This window comes from Acomys russatus, chromosome 14 (genome assembly GCF_903995435.1).
Source record: "Acomys russatus chromosome 14, mAcoRus1.1, whole genome shotgun sequence".
In the NCBI taxonomy this organism is placed as follows: Eukaryota; Metazoa; Chordata; class Mammalia; order Rodentia; family Muridae; genus Acomys; species Acomys russatus.
Window position 1 is genome coordinate 57,736,305 of NC_067150.1, and position 20,107 is coordinate 57,756,411.

At 50.7% G+C, this 20,107-nt stretch overlaps 3 protein-coding genes across 4 annotated transcripts in view; 1 reads left to right on the plus strand and 2 right to left on the minus strand.

Moving 5' to 3' along the window:
• Positions 1 to 5,904, plus strand: part of Herc1 (HECT and RLD domain containing E3 ubiquitin protein ligase family member 1) — a 161,019-nt gene extending 155,115 nt beyond the window's left edge. Inside the window, exons 76-78 of the mRNA XM_051156694.1 lie at positions 444 to 596; positions 2,454 to 2,759; positions 5,684 to 5,904. Of these exons, the coding sequence (XP_051012651.1) occupies positions 444 to 596; positions 2,454 to 2,759; positions 5,684 to 5,869 (645 nt within the window). The 3' untranslated portion in view covers positions 5,870 to 5,904. The remainder of the gene's footprint in view (positions 1 to 443; positions 597 to 2,453; positions 2,760 to 5,683) is intronic.
• A 3,597-nt stretch (positions 5,905 to 9,501) lies between these two features.
• On the minus strand, positions 9,502 to 12,432 carry Fbxl22 (F-box and leucine rich repeat protein 22). 2 transcript variants are annotated; one of them, XM_051156695.1, is made up of 2 exons: positions 11,984 to 12,432; positions 9,502 to 9,953 (listed from the first exon to the last, which is right to left on the minus strand). In XM_051156695.1, exons 1-2 carry the CDS (start codon positions 12,400 to 12,402, stop codon positions 9,548 to 9,550), a joined length of 825 nt encoding a protein of 274 aa, XP_051012652.1. In that variant the 5' UTR covers positions 12,403 to 12,432; the 3' UTR covers positions 9,502 to 9,547. The 2 variants fall into 2 exon arrangements, with proteins under 2 accessions (XP_051012652.1, XP_051012653.1); XM_051156696.1 differs by having other exon boundaries at positions 9,502 to 9,941; positions 11,984 to 12,425.
• Positions 12,433 to 14,779: 2,347 nt separating this feature from the next.
• Positions 14,780 to 20,107, minus strand: part of Usp3 (ubiquitin specific peptidase 3) — a 79,357-nt gene continuing 74,029 nt past the window's right edge. The window contains exons 12-15 of the mRNA XM_051156701.1: positions 18,002 to 18,120; positions 17,679 to 17,792; positions 17,508 to 17,575; positions 14,780 to 16,189 (exon numbers count right to left, since the gene is read on the minus strand). Of these exons, the coding sequence (XP_051012658.1) occupies positions 16,024 to 16,189; positions 17,508 to 17,575; positions 17,679 to 17,792; positions 18,002 to 18,120 (467 nt within the window). The 3' untranslated portion in view covers positions 14,780 to 16,023. The remainder of the gene's footprint in view (positions 16,190 to 17,507; positions 17,576 to 17,678; positions 17,793 to 18,001; positions 18,121 to 20,107) is intronic.

Consider the following 20,107-nt stretch of genomic DNA (forward strand, 5'->3'; position numbering starts at 1 on the left):
TTGACTCACCTGGGCTTCGCTAACTGCTGTCTTCCTGTGTGCACTGATCAGTTTTCTAGGTAGAATCAGATGCTGTCTTCCTCTTTCTGTAAGCCTGGCCTTGGCCAAGCTGCCCCTGGTGGCTCAGCCTTAATGGCCCAGGTAGCTGCTAGCATGTAGAGCTGGTCCAGCCCCCAGGTCTGCTCCTTCCATTTCAACAACTTTTCTACACATCAGAATGGACAGCCAGGGGCACCAAGTGGGAAGGGAAGCCTACATGGCTGGAACACAACAGACCTAGTTTGGGACAGAAATGTGCCTCTTTTACCTGGAGCAGACGGGTCAGGACGGTCTTGAGCAGTCAGAGCTGCCTGGCCTGCCGTCTTCACTACCACTGTCTCGTGTGAGAGACTGCCTTCTCTCGTCCTCTCTACCATGTAACAACATTATTTTTCTTCTCTTAGATGATTCCTCTTGATTCCTTTGTTGGCCAGAGTGCTGATGGTAAAATGGTTCCCATAATCCCTGGAGGAAATAGTATCCCACTCACATTTGCCAACAGGAAGGAGTATGTGGAAAGGGCCATTGAGTACCGACTTCATGAGATGGACCGGCAGGTGAGACAAGCATCCTGGTGCAGGAAGTGGCCTGGGATGCTTGAATTTGTCAGACCAGAGCTCGCTGGCTCCTGCCAGCTCTGGGCATTGTTTGCCACGTATGCATAGATTCGCTTGTGTCTCAGATCTTATCCGAGACTTCTTAGGCCATGGCTCAGTACCCACCCCCTGAAATAACCTCTGAGTTGGTCATTGTCTGAGGCTAAGCTCTCTCTCCAGCATTGAGGCCCTCTCTCCTCACTCCTGTTCACGTGTCTGGCCCCTATTTCTTAACTACTGTCCCATCTGGTGCCTGCTTGAACTGGGTCAGTCAGCCCTGAACACGGTTTTACAGCCTCACAAGACCTCTTTCCTCCTTCCCGTGCCGATCCCTGCTGCAGCCAGGAGTGCACCTCATGCACAAGCCTGCTCCACTCTGAAATCCACTCCTGGGCTCCTTCTTTGAGCTTGGCTTTAGGGCCAAGCCAGTTCAGTCATTAAACTGTTTTGTTTTCTTAGTTTAGCAAAGTTAGGTTCAGTCAGCAACAGTGTTTACAAGGCCAAGGCTCAAGGTTTGTCTCCAGTTCATGGCGGGGGAGGGTTTATGTGTGTGTTGCTGAGGATTAAGATCAGGGTCTTGCCTGTGCAAGGGAAATGCTGTACTGCTGAGCTACAGCCCCAGCCCCGATGAATATTTATAATCTTCGAAGGTTTAGTGAATAACTGGTAAAGTGAACTGGTCTGGCCTAGTCCTGGACCTCATCGTATGCAGGAAACTCCCTGGGGTACTCTGGGAAATGAGGGTTATTGTCGGCATCTCACAGACGCACAGAACCTAGAGAAAATAAGACCGCCTACCATAGACCCAGATCCTAAGCCAGGTTTCACTGCAGGCTGCTTCTGCGGACCTTTCCTCTGAGCTCCTGACCATCCACTGTCCTTGTTCCTCTCGGCGAATTGGCCCCCTCCACTTTCACTTCTGCCTCATCTTGTAGAATTTTCTTCCTGTGATTGTCCTCAGTCATCTCCTTGCTACCTCTCAGCAGCCAGCCTCACACCTCAGTGTCACACTGCTTCCTATTTTACTGTCATGGTGGGCTGGCTTTGACCCTCGGTAGGGTAGATATGCCCCTTAGTACCTTAGGGATGCTACGGGCAGTCCCTCAGCCCAGGCACAGCAACCATTGCACCAGTTACAGCCCAGAGCCTTTCCCAGGGTGTAGCTTTTGTTTTGAGGCTTGTAGTTTTCCTTCTTTTAGATCAGGGATAGTTGGAAGGGGGCCTAGAAAGAAGTGTTTGTAGGAGGGTTGCCCTCCTGCGCCACAGAGGCCTGGAGCTTCCTCCTCCAGTCTCCGGCTGCCTCGCTGCCCTGTGCTGGGAAAGCAGAAACAGTGATTATGAGTGCTGGTGGCACTGCCCAGACCGTCTTGTCATTACCTACGGCGGACAATATTTACCTCATTTTTCATGTGAGGAAATTAAAATGATAGTAAGTAGTAGATCCTAGATGCTCTGACGAAATTCCTTGTCATTATTGACTTGCTGTTGCTCATTCTTCATCCTTTTCAGGAACTGTGTTTTGGCGGACACAGTTTTTGCAAGAACTGGTCCTCAAGAGCCACTTACATAGATGAGGTCAGGCATCAGCCACACAACACACTTGAACAGCACACATGAGTGGGTGCTCACTGAGGAGGGGCCCAGGTGCTACAATTCTCTGGGGAGAGAAGGCATGGACTTTGACCTGAGACTAGGAGTGTAAGAAAGAGTCTCAGAGCAGGGCGGAGCTCAGACAAGGGTGGCCCTGGGTGCAGACAGAACATGTGTCTGTCGACACAACAAATGTGTGTTAAAGTGAACAACCTTTCGTGGGGACAGGTGGCTGCAGTTCGAGAAGGGATGTCCTGGATTGTCCCTGTGCCATTGCTGTCCCTGCTCACGGCCAAACAGCTGGAGCAGATGGTGTGCGGGATGCCTGAGATCTCTGTGGAGGTCCTGAAGAAGGTGGTGCGCTACCGCGAGGTGGACGAGCAGCAGCAGCTGGTGCAGTGGCTGTGGCGCACGCTGGAAGAGTTCTCCAATGAGGAGCGGGTGCTCTTCATGCGCTTCGTGTCTGGGCGCTCCCGCCTGCCCGCCAACACCGCCGACATCTCCCAGAGGTTTCAAATCATGAAGGTTGACAGGGTAAGTGGGTGGTTTTCCTTCCTTGGTTAGAATCTGCCCTTTTGTTTTGTTTTGTTTTTCCTTCTCTGTTGCCTGCCTGCCAGAGAAAGCAGAGTTTAACCTCCCCAGAAGGGTCCCCCCCCCACCCCCCCCGTCAGGCTTCAGCCCTTGGGGCGTCAAATCTAAACTTGAGCTTCACTCAGCTGTGGCTAGGAAAGGGCCTGAGGGATGTGGAAAGTGTGTTGCCGCCAGCACCCTTCCCTGCCCTCATCTTGACTTAGAGCTGAGTGGGCTTCTTCATACTTCCTGCCTCTCAGGCCCTGCTGCTTCTGGGTGTAACTCCTGGGCCAGGGTCCAGTCTTGTTTGGTGCACACCTGAAGCACAGAAGCCTGGAGACAGAGGCAGCAGTGCCGGCCGACTATGCCGCCGTAGGAGGAGTGCACAGGGTCGAGGCCCTAGCTGCAGATACCCCAGCCTCATGGCATTTTGCAGGTGGCTTAGGAATAAGCACGCTTAGGTCGAGAGCCGTCTTTCTAAGCGCACTGCTGGCTGTGCTGCTCTCCTTGAAGACCTTTCAGGGGTCCTAGACCGCCTCCAGGTAACTGCTGCTAGCCAGCTCCACAGCCTCCGTGTCCTGCTCATGATGGCTTCCGCCTGTCTCTCCAGCACCCTGAGGTAGTGAGTTCTCCCCTTCATGCCCTTCCATCTGGGCACAGCAAGCATTGCCCTTTAAGGACAGTACCAGTGTTGTGTCTTCCAGAAAGCCCTCTGGGATTCCTTCCTGTGCTTTCTGCGTGGCCTCCTCTTAACCTCTACACTCTGGCACTTAGAGTGTCTCTGTCCTCCTCTTTGTCAGCCATAGCCTGTCCCCCTTTCCCTGGGTGTGGGGTGTCCTCTTAAGTAGTTGTATGGTGTTTGGTAAGGAAATGGTAAGGAAAATAAGGTGCTGCACCCGGCTCTCTGCGCAGTGTCAGTGTTTGCCCTGTGTTCTTCCAGTCTCTGCGGCTCCTGGAGGTTGCTGCTGAGCCGTGGTGCTCCACCTCCTTAATGCTGTGACCCTCCCCTTTTTCCCAACCATAAAACTATTCCATTGCTACTTCATAACTGTAATTTGGCTACTGTTATGAATCAGAATGTAAACATGTAACCCCCTGTGAAAGGGCCTTTGACTGTGAAAGGGGTTGCAAACCCCACCCCCCCCCCCCCCCCCCACACCCCCCCCACCCCACCCCCGTTCAGACAGCGCTCTCCAATTGGAGCCCTGCTCCTGGCTTTGGCCTGGGCTCACGGGGCTGCTGTGCTGGGGGAAGGCGGTGAGGAGAGTCTCCCCACACATTTTCTGCGTGACTAGCCAAGAGCTATAAGCTGTCAGTCTGTTTTGTTGTTGCACAGTGAAGTGAGAAGGAGGTAATAGCTCCCTTCTGTTCAGTTCTGGAAATGATCCTCGCCTTGAGCGTGTCCCATACTGCCCAGCAGCCCCACTGATCACCTGCCTCAGGAAACTGAGCACTGGGGGGTGGCTTTTGTGGCCCTTAGACCACCTCTCTAGTGTCCACATTTTGCTAATCTCAGCCATCTGCTGCCCTTGCTTCCTTATGTCCTTAGCCTTTTCTGCCCACATTTCTGTCATCAGTGGCTCCCACACATGGAGGCTGCAGATCCCACCACTGAAATGCAACCTGCCTTTGGGGAACTCTGAGGAGAAACACTGAGCTAGGGAGAGAGGGCAGGGCTAAGGATGTAGCCCATAGGGAGCGCTTCCCTGGCCCTCACAACCCAGCACTGCAAGGAAAGAAACACTTACTGTTAAATACCTCCTAGCCGGCATGGTACACACTGTGGTACCAGTACCAAAGGAGGAGCTCGTTAGGGCCAGCCTGAGCTACATATCAACCCTGTCTAAAAAATTAATACCATAATATCATTATTCTCCTTGAAAGAGTCTAGAATATGGTTGTTAACAGGGAGGGCTAGAAAAAATACATAACATGCTGTCTAGCAGAAGCCATTTTTAATTGTATGCTTTTAAAATTCTTCTTTAAATGCTGGCCATAGTGGCGCACTCCCTTAGTTCCAGCACTTGGGAGGCAGAGGCAGGCAGATCTTTGTGAGGTCAAGGCCAGCCTGGTCTACCTACTAAGTTCCAAGCCAGCTAGGTTTATATAGTGAGTCAATGTGTGTCTGTGTGTGTGTCCATGTGTGTGTGTGTGTGTGTGTGTCCGTGTGTGTGTGTCCGTGTGTGTGTGTGTGTGTGTGTGTGTGTGTGTGTGTGTGTGTGTGTGTGTAGCTTTCCAAGCTGGGTGGTAGTGGCACACACCTTTAACCCTAGCACTCAGGAGACAGAGGAAGGTAGATGTCTGTGAGTTCAAGGCCAGCCTGGTCTACAGAGCAAGTCCAGGACAGCCAGGGCCACACAGAGGAGCCCTGTCTCAAAACAAACAAACAAAACAAAACAAAAAATCAACCCAACTTTCCAAACACACTCATGATGATGGTCAGTTTAGTGCACACCCTGGCTTTCACGGCTTCTCCTCATCAGCCGTGAGCAACAGCGAGGCAGGGATGATGGTAGCACGCTGGCCCTTCCACTGCACCCTGGCCTCAGGTCTGTGCTCCCCAGTAGACAGGAGGGACCGCTCGCCACACTCTGCACGGGGCTCTGTGCGGTCCTCGTCAGGGCTACCGCGTCCCGCTGCAGGCCATCCGAGGCAGTGGAAGGAAGAAGTAACCTGCCTAACGGGCATGGCAGCCAGGGCGGCTGCTCCCACGTGCTTTTTGCCAAGACCTAGTTTCTGCTTCCATGCAGATCAGCCAGATGGTCACAGCCTTGGGCTCTGTCATGAAGTCAGGGAGAGACACTCTCCTGCCACGGGGGTGCTGTGTACCGCACGCTCCCTGGTGCACCAGTGCACTTGGTAATGGCTCTTGGCCTGTCTCTCCACAGCCTCATGACAGTCTGCCTACCTCACAGACCTGCTTCTTCCAGCTGCGGCTGCCCCCCTATTCGAGCCAGCTGGTCATGGCTGAGCGCCTGCGGTACGCCATCAACAACTGTCGCTCAATTGACATGGACAACTACATGCTCTCAAGAAACGTGGACAACGCTGAGGGCTCCGACACTGACTACTGACTGATGACGGTGCTGTCACCACCTCTCAGTAATGCTCACTTCCGATTCGATGTTGATGTGTACTTTTATGGTAACTGCATAGATGTTTTAGGAACCATAAGCTGACATAAACAGTGACGACCTTTAGTTACTTCAAATGAAACAAAGAACATTAGATGTTTTTATTTTTTCTGTGATTGTACAAAAACAAAAAGCAGAAATGAACTGCTCGGTCAGGTCTCCTTCCCTCTGTATTTTTGGTCACTTTGGATAAGTTTGCATGGAACCGTTTTGGTGCATTGTTAGTTGGGAATGATTACATTTTTGTAAGCCCACCCAGTGAACATGAAATTGTACATTGTGTATAATTGTTCATTAGAAAGGACAGTTTTACATGAATATTCATATATTTATTTTGTTTTAGTTTGATTCGCCTGTGCAGGGTTCCTTATGCAGAGAAATAAAGCAGATTCAGGAATCAGAGTGGGGGCTGCTGCTGTTGATCCAAGGGAACTGCAGGCTCGGGCGTGAGGCAGACATGAGCCCAGATGTGCTGTTCAGCAGTATCACTTCAGTGCTCATTGTCCCGTTCAGAAACCGGAGGCGGGGCACCAGCTTCATCTGAAAAAGGACCAACTGAGGGTCACGCGGTGGGAGGAGCCAAACGCCTCCTTCCCCCTGCTCTGCTGGCATCCTGGCTTTGTTCCCTTGCCCTAGAGCACCACCCTCCCTCCTGCAAGGCCTCACACCCGGTGCCAGGCAGCACCTCAATGCCAGTGCCATGTGGTAAAGAACTAGAGGAGACAGAAGAGACCACTATGCCGCTGCAAGGACTCAGCAGCATCAACAAGTGCCTGTGGATGAGTGGGTGACCGAGTCCATGAGAGTTAGTGTGTGGATGGGGGGCTGGGAAAGAGTCCCACTCGGTGCTTGAACCTAGCCCCTGTGGTCACTGGCAGTTGCTCCTGTGTGCAAGAGTGTTAGCTGAGTGTGCTGGGGAGGGTGGCCGCCTGCTGTGAGGCTCCTGGGGCCGAGTGCCAGAGAGAGCTGTGGGTCGGTGGGCAGCATGTCTCTTCTAGTTCCACCAAATCTGTCTCACAAGCTGCTTCCTGTGGACTCAAAGGAAAGGTCATTGCTGACAGCCTGCTCCACTAAGGTACCAGGCCGAGAAATGGGAGGGTAAGTGCTAGAACGTGTCAGTAGAAAGGCAGGTGTTTCTCTTTTTTAATCTGAGTGAAAATCCCTTGTAAAGCTAAGAATCCTGGCATCGTTTTATTGAAGTTTTCCTAGAGAAAGATTCAAGTTCCAAGGGAAAGCAGGGGTTTCTGGACAAAGACAAGCCCTTCATTCTGGTCTTGAGGTTACAAACAAACAAACAAAAAAACCTGCCTTGCCTCAGGGCCAGGAGAGTTTCACTAAGAATAACATTCTGTGGGAATGAGATCACAGCCCCTTTGACTCCTCTGGGGTGTGTTCCAGTGACAAGCAGTGTTTCCCCTCTTCCTGAACTGAGGTGTGCAATCGGCAGGCTTCAGCTTACTTTAATTGAAAGTAATGTCTTAGCCCTGTGGGCTCAGATCTTTGACAGCAGATTTGCTCTGCCTGGAGAGGTAGGAACTCTAGCAGGATGGTGTCAAACCTAGTGTACGTGTCTCGGCTTTGGCCCAGATAATCTGCAAGGTGCAGATGCACTTTACACCACGCTACCTCTCGACTGGAAACCTGCTTGCTTGGTTTGTTTTTTTTTCCCCTGTTGATTCTTGAAGACTAGGGTTCCTTATCTGTGGAGCAGCCGGTGGGTCTGGGGGCAGGGATTTGGTTTCCCTTGGTTACATTCACCCCTGTAGAGACTTGTGCAGTTCCTTAATTGCTGGTCTCAATTAACAGATAAATTGCAGATTTATGCCCTAATCAATCTCAAGAAAATATAAACCCTCTACCTTAAAAAAAAAAAAAAACAAAATCAAGCTTTTCCCATATGTCCACAAACAAGTAGGTTTGTTCCAGGATGAAGCTTAGTGCCTTAAAGGCTTGATATTTAGCCAAAATCACATGTTGGACATTGATTGGAAGAGCTGGCCAGGAGCGTTTCTCAGGGTCAGATAGCCTCCATTTACAGACTCTGGAAAAGGGCTGGGTCACAGGTCAGCACTGCTATCCCAAAATCCAGGAGGCTCAGCTAGTGCAGAAACTGGTGTGTGTCTCTGCAAGACAAGTTCCTGCGCAGCACCTCAGACTTCCCCAGGGTTGGGGCCCACCACCTAAGCATTCTCAGCCCTGGTCTCTGTTTGCCCCAGGCTCCAGCTTGATGTGGTCTTGGGGCAGTTTCCAGCCAAGAAGATGGCCTGCCTTGTGCAGAGGCTGTGCACCGCTTCCTGAGCTCCAGGGGCTGGTGAAAACGTGGCCTGATAACACCTGTGAAGGCACAGCTCCAGTGGTTCTGGTAGCCCCACCCACCCTGAGTGAAGGTGCTTGCTGAGCTCTTCCTGCTACTGAGAACATCCTCATCACACACTAGGTGATCCACTGGCGTTCCCACAGATTAAAAGACCTGTGTGTGCCCCTGGCTCTGGGCTAGACACTGCCACAGCTCAGAAACTGGCAGCAGTAGGAAAGCCTCTCAGCAGCCCCCATGGATTTGGAGGCTGTGCCTGCTGCATGTGCCTGGAGTTCAGTGGGACTTCACAGGCTTTCCCTGTGCTTGGTGTGGTCTGGCGTGAGGCCACCGCCAAAGGCTCACTTTATACCCACATAGTCTGTCCTTCACAACTCCTTCCACCCGTTCTCCACTCCTCTCCACTGATCTCACTGCTGTTGATAACAACCCCAGCCAAGCTCCTAGTCTGGCGCCTTGCAGTTTCTTGGTCGGAAACACTTTCCATATGGCTTGCTTGGCTCCCTGGCTCGCTTCAAGCGTCAAGCTGGTCAACACCTCCCCACCCAGAAGGTTGCCATCAATTCCCGGGTCACACCCACCCAACCCCACAAGCCGCCTGTACCAATGACAACCTGCGCTAGAATAGCGGCTCCATGGGAACAGAACAGAAATTGTCTTTTTCTTGCCGTTTCCAAATGGGAAACAAATTAAGGAACCTGTGGGTAGGGATCGGGAAAGCATTTCACAGAAAACTGGAAAACCCTGGGTGCAGATAAATCAAGGAGCCTGGATTACAGCTGACGGAGGGAGGAGTCCCGCTGAGCTTGCCTACTCCCTGCTGCACGCATTTACTTTGCTTGCCTGTCCCCCGTCCCCCCCCCCCCCCCCCCCCCCGACTAAGCGGGAGGCCGCTGGGTGAACTGAGAGGGAGGGCCCTGACCACTAAAGTGAAGTTGACCTGAAAGTCCAGGTTCATGGGCAGCAAATCTGAGAAATAAAAGTCTCGTTTCTGCGTCAGCACTGCTTTTTCTCTAAATACTGGCTTTTTAAAAGTGATGCACTTTTCCCTTGTGAGAACTGTAGGAGAAAATATTGGTAATTAGCAATCGTGCTGGGACGGAAGCGAGTTTTCTAGACCGGCTTGTGCATCCCGCTCCATATGGGCGCGAGTGGCAAGGGAAATCCTAGCTTTGGGTTCTTCCTCTCGCCCGCCCTGTGCGCCGCTCCTCCGCTAGGGCGCGTGGGCGCGCACAGCAGGAAAGGTGGGGGCGGGGCGGGCGTTTAAAGACAAGCACCTGATTGTTTAACAAGCATCCGCCTCTTTACTGGTGCGGGCGTCCGCCATAGGGACCCTTGGGGTGAGGTAGGCATTGTACCCCAGATGCGGCCGGGAAAACCGAGGCGGCGCACCCGCGCGCTCGTGGCGGCTGGTCGGGGATCATGGCCGCGCTGTGCTCGGCGCTCAGGATCAGGTTTGGGCAGGCGGCGCGTAGGCGAAGCAGTCCTGCGGCGGTCACGTTGCGGCAGAAATCCACGTGGAGCGTCTGCAGCGCGCGCCCGTGCGCGGCCACGGCTGCCAGCGTGCTGTTGGTAACGCGCGCGCAGTTCTCGAGGCGCAGCGTCCGCAGGTGCGGGCAGCTGAGCAGCAGGCGCACCAGGCAGTCGTCAGTGACGTGGCCGCAGCCCGAGAGCGTGAGGGACGCCAAGTTGGGGCACCTGTGGGGAGAGCTTGGTGACACTGACACGGGCCTACACACGGCAGGACCCAGGAGACAGCTGCCGCGAATCCGAGGGGCTAGGGCTGCAGCTAGGGCCCCTGCCCCTTCATCTAGGGGATCTTGGGTCTCTGTGCCTCTCCGGGAACGCTGAGAGTAGAAGGGTTTCCTGGGGATAATGGCTGGTGACTAAAAAGCGTAGTGTTGGGTCTAGCTTTCAGCTCAGTTGCCTGGAACAGTTACTTCATCCCCTAGGTCAGCAGCCTGGAACCCAAGGCAGCAGCTGGAGCCAGGCCCCGAAGTTGGCACAATCTGGGACTTATTTGTAGTGAGATCAGACTATCATTGAACCAATGTTTACTTCTGTGTCAATAGGTGAGCGGGGCAGTGTGTGCCCATGCGCTTGTGGGAACGGAGGTCTAGGTGAGCAGAGCCCACTACAGCAGACGCAACCCACTTTCCTGGAGACCGGGAGGGCTACCTGGCTTCCTCCTGAGAGGAGGCTCGTGTGGACCTGGGCCCTGCTGTCAAGCTTTCCACGCCTCCCTCACCTTAGCGCCTTGCCTGCACCTAGCTGGCCCAGCTCATCTCCCTTGAGGATCATTTAAAACGTGCCACCATTTCACACCGAGCTCATGCCTCCCTCACCTGCACCTCTGGCGCTAACCGCACTCTCATGCTACCCCGACTGGCCCACAGTGACCCAGGTGACTCGACAAGTAGACAGTTACTCATAATAGCTATGAAGGTTCATTGAAGTCCTCAACATATTGCCTGCTCTGCCTTTAAGTTTTAGACTGAAAATGACTTAAGGCAGAAGAATCCAGAACAGCCCAGCTCATTTTACCCTTCTCTCATTACTGTTTGACTTCATTGTCTCACTTTCTCATTTTGCAGAGAAAGGTATAAGGTGAACGTTTTAAGCATTTGGTCTGTGGACAGTTGTACAGCACCAGAACCGGAAAATGAGTGCCCATTGCACTTTCTCTGACACTAGGAACCAGTGCTTAGCAGATACTGTAATCTGAAGCCGTACCTTCTGGTTTGGGGGATTAAACCTGGTTATCTTCCAGCAAGAGCGAACCAATTTGGGGTGTGACACTCCCCCTTCCACCCATCACCTTTCAGTTTGTTGTTTTTGAGCCTAGTGAAACTCCTCAAAATGGCCTGGCCTGGCCTGGTCAGAGGCAAGCCCAAATCCAACTTGGAGAAAAGCGAAAGGCAGGCCACTGTATTTCCTGTTCCTGTGGTGGCGCCAGTCAACAGTGGCTATTAACCTTGGGTGGCAGCAGCTGCACCCATCCACGCTTGTTAGCAGGGAGTGCTTCTCAGCAGCTGGCAGAGCCATATTGGCCAGAGCTGCCCTACCCAGGAAGGTATATGACAGGCCATTTGGTGGCTTAGCCTGTAAAAGGGATGGGGGAGGGGGGTATCAAGAGATCAAATAGGGGATATTTTGAGGGCATACTTTTACTAAAAACGAGTTGCTTTGTTGCAGATTCAAATTAAGCAGGTGATGTAGGACTTATTTCCTAAAAATCGGACGGTTCTGCACGGGGTACATCACACTCTCAGCATCACTTCTGCCCAACAATTGAAATACACCCCCCTTCCCGGGTACTATGCAATATGAGTGTGTTCCTCAGAGGAGACACACACTGCTGCTCTGCTGCTTGGCTCAGCTCACCTGAGTGCCCTGCTCTCTTTCCTCATCAGCAGTTCTGAGGCCTGGGCAGACTGATGCCTCTGGGAGTCTTTTTCCCAGGACCTGACCTTGACAATCCAGGCTCAGCTGGACCCACCCAGCCCTTTATGGCTGCCAGTGAAGACAGCTGCTCCAAGGGCAGGGCCAGCTGAACTCAATTCCCTTGCCACAGAAGCAGCTTCAGGAGCTGAGAGGTTGAGAGTGAGCCGGTTTTAGCCAACTCTCGGGTACTGTCTGCCTTAGTCTGAGTCTGAGCCAGATTGTTCTTGGAGTGTTTGCTCTGTCCCCCTGGAGCTAAGGCCAGCAAGGCCACACTGCTCAGGGGCAAGGCAGCCTACCTGTCACACACCTGCAGGAGGAAATCGTTAACCAGGCTCCCGTGCTGGCTGCAGATGCCCCTCTGGAAGGCACTCTTAAGCCAGTCCTCGATGCTGCACACCTGCACACGGCTGGAATGCCAACAGATGGACAAGCTCCGCAGTGCAGGACTCAGCCGGAAGTTGTCTTTCTTGAGCTCTACCAGGGAATGGAAGCGCAGCAGGGGCCAGAGGATGGGGTCCTCAAACACATCTCGGAGCTTGGAGCAGGTCCTGGAGAGGCTCTTCCTGCTGTCCTTATCCAGGAAGGAGAAAAGGCACAGCAGGCACTCCCGGTTGAGCTGAGTTATGTGCATGGTGAGTGGCGGCCTCACGTGAGTGTGCCCAGCAAGGGTCTGACCTGCCTCTGGCTTCCTCCCCAGATCAGGACTGGTGGACATATATGGTTGAGGAATGGTGTGTTTATTTTTGGCCAACAACTGGTGCTGAGGCTTGGGGTGGGGAAGGCGGGTGTCAGGATCCATCTGTGGTTCAGCTTATACTCAGAGGGCCTGAATGTCCCAGCAGAAGAGCAGCCCGTTGAAGTTAAAAGTTTCCTTAAAAGGGATTTCTTTTCCTCTGAGCTGACTGGAGTGTTGAGCACAGGGCTCTTGGTTTTTCCCAAGGTGTTTTCACTGGAGGTGACTGTCCACAACAGCCCTTCCTGGGCTTGCAGTCTTTCCCCCTGGTAGGACGATGGTCAGTGTGTCTGTCAGTGCAGCTCCCTTGCTCGCCTTTGCTAGGAAGAGGCAAGTCCTGTCTACCAAGCTAAAGGATGTGACAGGTCCTGAGCTGTGAGTGGAGTCCAGGTTCCTTTCATACTTTAGCTCAGGATATTGATGGCTTCCAGGCTGAGCCGTCTTCAAACCCCAGTGCCCTGGCTTGAAGGATTTTCTTAGCCCAAATGGTTCTATTTTTACCCTGAACTGTCACAGAAGAGTCTGCTAAAGTGTTTTAAGAGTATAAGGGTGTGTGCGGGGGTTGGGGGTGGGGTGCGCGCGCGCGTTTTCTTGGGCATGATTTACATGGTTTCATTATCTGTCCTAGATAGTATTACCCAGAAATTTGAGGGTGGGCAGAGGCAGCTCTTTTCAGTTTCGGTTTGTGAACACTGTAAATGGCTTACAGTGAAATGCAAGTCTGACGGGTTTAGATGCATGCAGCCGGCTCCCAACTGCTCTGCTTTCTCCGAGTGGTGTGCGTGGTGGGAGGTGCTACAGCACAGCTGAGGGCAGGCGCTGCTGCGCTGTAAGTCTGGGACTACGATGTTGCTCTTAATACTCCCTCAGGAGAAACTAAGACAGCTACGGCTTCCCCTGAAGGTCTCCACAGGGCCCCCGAATGACCGCCCGCCTCTCCTCTGGCTCAGGTAGACCTCAGGACCACCCCTGCTGCACTGTCATTTCTTAGCTCTACTGGAAACAATCCAGGAATAACATGGGGGGAGGGGGAGAGACACCTTTAACGCCACTTTGTACAGAAGAGCCCAGCTGGTGAGGTGGCACTGGGATGTGACTGCAGCTGGGGCAAATGAGTCACGTGCACAGTGATGTCCTCTTGGCATCATGGACTGGGCTACTAAGTTCTCATGTCAACTGATGCTGGCACAGCCACCATTCACCTGGGGGCCACTTCCCAGGGTGACAGTCACAGGCACGTGTCCTTTTCTTCCTGTGCTGTGGATATGACAATAGTTCTTACCTAAGCCTGGGCAAGAGGTGACTTCAGCAGCAGGAGGGACACGGGAGAGTTTAGGGGACTGAGGAGGTTACAATATACACAGTACCCCGCAGAAGGGAAATAACTTGGGCAGGCTTCCCAGGTAAGACACATGACACGCAGGACCAGCACATGTGACTGGTTTAATTGCATCCTCTGTCGTTGCTACACACTGAGTAGAATACAGTGGATGTGCACAGTTTCTCCACCATGGAGAGAGACCTGTTTGTATCCCCGCCTGTGTGGGAGGACTTGGAGGTTCCTGTTCCCAGAGGCTGATGGACAGGGTATGCGCGAGGCCCTGCCTCAGCATAAACTCTGAGCAGAAGCTGCATGCCCGCTAGAATGCATGATGTGGGGAAAGCCCTCAACAGCACAGAGCTGAGGTGGTAACAGATGCAGTAAGGCCACAGATTTAAAACACAAACAGGCACATGTACATCGTGGGGGCTCAGACATGCAATGCAAATGACTGCAGTCACCTTCTCAGGAGTCTTCATGGTGCCACTCAAGACACTGATGCTTAAGTAAAATCAAGCAATAAAGCTGCTACAAAATTCGCAAAAACGATTCATTCCCCATGTATGTCAACAGTGCTGCCTGTCTAAAGAGCATTCCCACCACCACAGTCAGCCTGCTGCTGCGGTCCACCTGGCATGACAGTGTTAGCTCTGGGTCTCTATTGTGTACGTCATTAACAGTTGCCCATTCTAAGCCAAGACAAATGCCACAAGAGCCTAGATTAGCAGGAGCCGCGTGCAAGGTCAGTTGAGACTCATGTTCAGGCTTGGCTATGTTATTAAGGTTCTAACAGACCCTCAGGCTGTGGATCAAAGCAGTAGAATAACAGAACTGCATATGCCTCCACCACACCTCACCCAGCAGCTCCTCGGTGTCCCTTTTTCCTGCACTGAATCTCAGCTTAAACAGGATGTCACAGCTGTTTGTCTGGATGAAAGTTTAGACCAGCATTGTCCCCTATGGAGATGTACTAGACCCGCACTGCCCTGCACGCAGCACTGGACACATGACCAAGGTGACTGAGGGAGTGAGAACTGACCCACAGGTGGCCATCCTACTGACGGATTCAAGTTAGGTTTCTATGTAATTTCTGCTCTGAGGGAATGCAGGATTTATCCAGGTAATATTAAAATGAACTGGGCCATGACTGCTCCATCAACTTCACACTGACCAAGGAAAGCTACCAAACTTACTTTTAATAGAAAAAACAAGATTACTAACACATCTACATGAAGTGCATGTTTGTCCCTCGAGGAGGTGAGCACAGAACAGGCCATGTTGGTGTTCTACACTCAGTGATTTGCATGACCTCCAATCCCCAAACTCAATCACTGGTTCCAGCATTGGCCACTAGCTGCCTTCTTTAAATGGGCCAAATTTAAATTTGGGTTGAATCCAAATAGTGCTTCTATCTATTTTTGTGAACAGTATTTTTTTAAGCTACTGAATTTAAGAATAGAAACTATTCTTGTTCAGAGACAAAATAACTGGCTCTCCTCTCAGGCAGGGAGCAAGTTAAAGCCCAGAATACAGATGACTCCACTTCTGCCTAAAAGCCGGTGCCAGTCAGCTCTGGAGGGAAACACCTCACCTCTGAAGGGCACACCGAATCCGCCCATGGGACATACCTCCACCATGCAGCTGAATCACAGGACTTTCAAAACACTTATTTGCAATGTTCCTAGCCTGTCTGCCCCAAGAAAACACTAGCAGAGGAACAGAACCAAGAACCAGAGCAGTTCTGGACCTCAGCACGGAGCCAACAGCACTGACAGATTTATTCACAGCTGAGAAACAGCAGCCCAAGCCACAGTCAGCTGCCGCCTGCATACAGAAGGGCTCCTGAGCAGTCCTGTGAAACCCTTGGGCCACAGATCCTGCACACACGACCTTACTGTGGAGTCACTGACCCGGCCGCAGTGTGAACGGCAGCAGGTGGGGTGACTCTCAGCATGTGAGTACAGATCAAATGCAAATGTGCCTTGGTGAGAACTGAAAACATTAATATAAAAAGTCAAACAGAACTAAGTTCTGAAAACTACATATAAAAATTGAATTATTACAACTAAAGCAGCCAATCAAAATGCCTGCTGAGGTTTTCTGGTACAACAACAACAAAAATTAGCTGGTGCCCGTACTGAGTAAGTCACTACCACTGACCAAGCTAAACCCCAAACTGGAAATTGAAAAGTGCATAATGAAATTAACTCTTGGATCAAGTATTTATGGAAACTTGGAAATGTTTGTCCGGTCTAGTTGATGAATCATGATCAGAGGAGGTATTAAAGTTTGTCTGATCCAGCTCTGGCCTGCCGCTCCACATAAAATAGAATGTAGGCTTTTGCCTTCACAACGGTTTCCTCCTCAGTCACTGTTACAGTGCTGTCATTGAAATGGAACCAGCGGCCTTCGTGAGTTGCATATGCCGTGTAATGTCCAGAACCGACCCTGTAAAGAAAAGGTAAAAAAATGAAGGAAAGACCACAGAAGTAAATTAGTACATATAAAAAGGGATGATTCTGGCACATGCCATCCCTTTAATCCCAGCACTCAGGAGACAGCGGCAGGATCTCTGTGAGTTTGAAGCCAGCCTGGTCTACAGAGTTAAGTTCCAGAGCTAGACAGTGAGACCGTGTCTCAAATGGTAAAAGGCTACGGAAGTCACAAAAGGACCTTTGCAGCTGAGCAGGGTTAAAGGTCATGGACTTTGGCAAGCACAGGTATAATTAGAGAATAAATCCTAAGACCTCTAGTTTGATGTGGTTAGGTGAACTCTTATGTTTACTTTCCTCTAAACCCACAGAAGGGAACATATTGACACTTGGAAAACAATACTGCAGAAGACCACAAAAATGAGTTTCTAGAACAATGCAGATGGCACTGAGGCAGAAGCACAAGAGCTGTGGGCAGCCTTGTAAGCAGCTCTGACACATGCAAGGCTGATGGCAAAGAATCAGTCTGCCCTGAGGATGGCTGTCCCTGTGACTTGGTCACTAAGGGCTTTGCCTGTCAGCACTGCCTGGTGTGAGAAAACAGGTGGAGACCTCAGAAACTGCTACAAAATTCCTTAACATAGTTTTGCTCTCTCATTTCCTAAGGAAAGGAACAGCGCTAAGAGATAAGCAGGGGAAAGCTACGTGAGACAGTCAGCGTGGAACACCACGCAGAAGCAGAGCGAATACAACACTAGGCAGGCCAACAGCGTCAGGAGACACATAAAACAAGACTAGGATGTTAGAAAAAGGAAAATTGCCAAATATAATCCATGACAGTAAATTGGCGAAAAGGATCAGGCACACTGAGGAACCGACTCAACAGAGTCTCTTTATCTTTAGCAGGGATTCCAGGAGAAAAGCCAGTGAGGTTGAATATAAAAATATTTCCATTAGGAACAACACTGAAGTATCCCTGTAACTACTACATTGAAACACACCTGATTTTTCTTATGTCTGAGCGTCCTCTAAACTTAGAAGCGACAGGATACTTATAAAAGGCAGTAGGCCTCAGCATTCCACCAGACTCATGACAAGCTGCTGGAGCCGTGTCTACACAGTGAGGGAAGGACTGTGTGTGGGTGTTGGCTTGCCTAAGTGCACTGGGACCAGTTTAAAAGTAAAATAACTAGTATTTATCAGACCAGAAATCAGAAAGGTAAACCCAAATTACAACCCAAGATTCCAGGATAAAAAAAAAAAATCCAACTGTTATTACAGGCCACCTCATGTGGCCACTAAGTACGCCCAACTCCGAGAAGCTAACAACTCACCCAGAGCCATGGTGTACCACCACAGCAGCAAGGTCATACAGGCAACTCTCTGGGCCACTGTTCTCTGGCTGCAGAACAAAAGAGAGGGCACCCACGGGCCAAGTTAGGAGCAGTTGTCAAGGGCAGCCCAGCGTCTGCTTCTCTGAAGACTTCCTCGGCCTGCTGCCTTACCTCTAGTAGGTAGCACTTCATGTCCAGGCCTCTCAGTGGGAATTCTACATACGTGTCGACTTTGTTTCTTAAAAACGCTGTCCAGTGAAACCTTTTCAAGTGCAAGCACAGCACCTGGTGACAGATGAGGACAAGGACAGAGGACAAGGTCCGAGTGAGGCTCAGTACAGGAGCTGCCCGGTTTTCCTTCTGCAGCTGAGGTTGCTTTCTTCCTGTGCACCCTGACTGCAAACCTTACAGACCAACCCAGAACTGTTCAGAGAGATTACAGGTCCTGAAATAGCACTGTCTCCACGAAAACAAACCTGAGACTCATCACTCACCTTGGGAAGTTTTTGAATCCAAAACTTTTTTGTGGACTTCTGTTTCTTTTTGCACTTGTGGCACATATACAACTCTGTCTCATCAAGTTCCTCTAGGTCGGTGAAGCTTCGAAGACAATCTGTGAAAAGATTAGGTTTTGATGGCATTGAGATAAAGTGGCTTTTACAGAGGCAGTGCACTGTGGGAAAAAGACTACCTTGAAACAAAACGGCCCAGGTTTCAAGCCCATTTTTCAGCTCTGTAATGTTAGAAAGTCAACCCTGCTTGGCCAAGCTGGAGACCAGAAATGTTTGCTGGAGAGAAAGACCATGCTTACAACACCTAGCTTTACACTTCTCCTGTAAATGCTAATAAAGATTACATCAACATTTCAATAGCCACGTCCTCTCAAAGTGGGTCCCAAGCACAATTTTTTAAAAGTTAAATTTAGATCAAACTTTCAGTCTTATTTAAAAATAGAAGGTAAACAGCAAATACAAACCCTCTGTCCAGACTGTCTATTTCACACCCCCCCCCCCCAGAAAAGGCTACATTATATTTCTTTTAAAGATTTTAATTGTTTAATCTTGACCATCAAGGCCTGCGTGGGGGTGGGGGTGGGGAGTCAGCTCAAACTACTGTATCAACCAAGGACAATGCATGCAGCAAACCTAGACCCCTATTCAGATCTAGCCAATGGACAGCACATTCTCCACAGTTGTGTATAGAGCGGGGACTGACTCTGACATGAACTCTGGTGCCCCCTATTTGACCACTTCCCCTTGGTGGGGAGGCCTGCTGGAAGAGTAAGCAGGCTACCAGGCTGGGACCTGATAGGCTGTGATCATATGGTGGGAGAAGGGGAATAGGGTGAAAGAGGGAGGGAGGGGGGAACGGGAAGATACAAGTGAGGGACAACAATTTAGATGTAGTCTGAATAAATTATTTAAATAAAAATTTATTTTAATTGTTTAATCTTGGAGTTGGTAAACTGTGGTCCTAAGCCAGATCAGCCAGCCACCTGGCTCTGTAGATGAGGTATAAAGCCTGGCTGCTTTATATCACGAGAGCAGATGCAAGTCCTCTCTGCTCACTGGACCTGTATACTCACGGGATTCATGCCACAGTTAGTAACTTAGAAGTCTATGAAAGATATGTATAGTTTGTAGAAAAATAAGAATTCCTGTGTACCCAACTCTCAGAGCAAGAAACTGACTCTAGTACTTGAGAAGGCTGAGTGTGTACACAGGATTTAGAAGAGCCCTGGAGTGTGAGCCCTGGCTGCTGTGTTAATTCCTTTATCTTTATAAACTGTACATTTGGGGGAGGGTGTTCTTAGAGACAGGGTTTCTCTGTATAGCCTTGGCTGTCCTGGACTCGCTTTTATAGACCAGGCTGGCCAAGAACTCACAGATCCACCTGCCTCTGCCTCCCGAGTGCCACTGCGCCTGGCTAAACTGTAAAATTAAACAGTGGTTTTGCTTGGTAAACTGAGCAGCAAGCAGAACCTGGCTGGGCAAGGAAAGGCAATGGTGTCACTGTTCTCAGAGTTTAACATCAGAGTCAGCCTTGGCCTCCTTGTTCTAGTGCCAGAACGAGCCCCTTAGGGAAACATTAGTCAGGGCCAGGGCTAGCAGAGCCTAGGTGCATTAGTCAGTCAGGGCTGGCAGAGCCTAGGTGCAGCCTGCATTAATGGGCTGCCGTGGTCATGAGGCCCTCCCTCAACTGGACTTTTGTTCCATGATCGTAATACCTTCAGGTCACATATATGCTCCTTCTCAACCCAATTTTCACTTCCTCTTTTAAACCTTTCTCAGCCTCCCCTTCTTTCCTCAGGTTGATCCTAATGGATCATATTATCCCAGTGGCCCTCAGGACATACTGTTTCAGCCTTACCCTGCCTAGAGCAAGCTTCAGCTACTAAACCCAGAGGTGTAAACATAGAATGCTGTATCCCAGAAGTCTTCCAGGCAGCATGTCTGTAACTATAGCAACCACTGGCTACAATTCAGACTGGCTTGCACTATGATCCCTTAGACTGATCTCTATAGTGGTGCTGTGTGTGTGTGACTATGTGTGTTGTTTTTTTGTATTTTTTGGTTTTTGTTTTCTAAGACAGGGTTTCT

Bases quoted from the DNA above. Each gene is read 5' to 3' on its own strand.
- Fbxl22 (XM_051156695.1), bottom strand. From the start codon at position 12,402: ATGTCCACCAGTCCTGATCTGGGGAGGAAGCCAGAGGCAGGTCAGACC. The intron at 9,954-11,983 runs GTAGGCTGCCTT...AGTGTCACCAAG, and splicing joins CTCCTGCAGGTGTGTGACAG to CTCTCCCCACAGGTGCCCCA.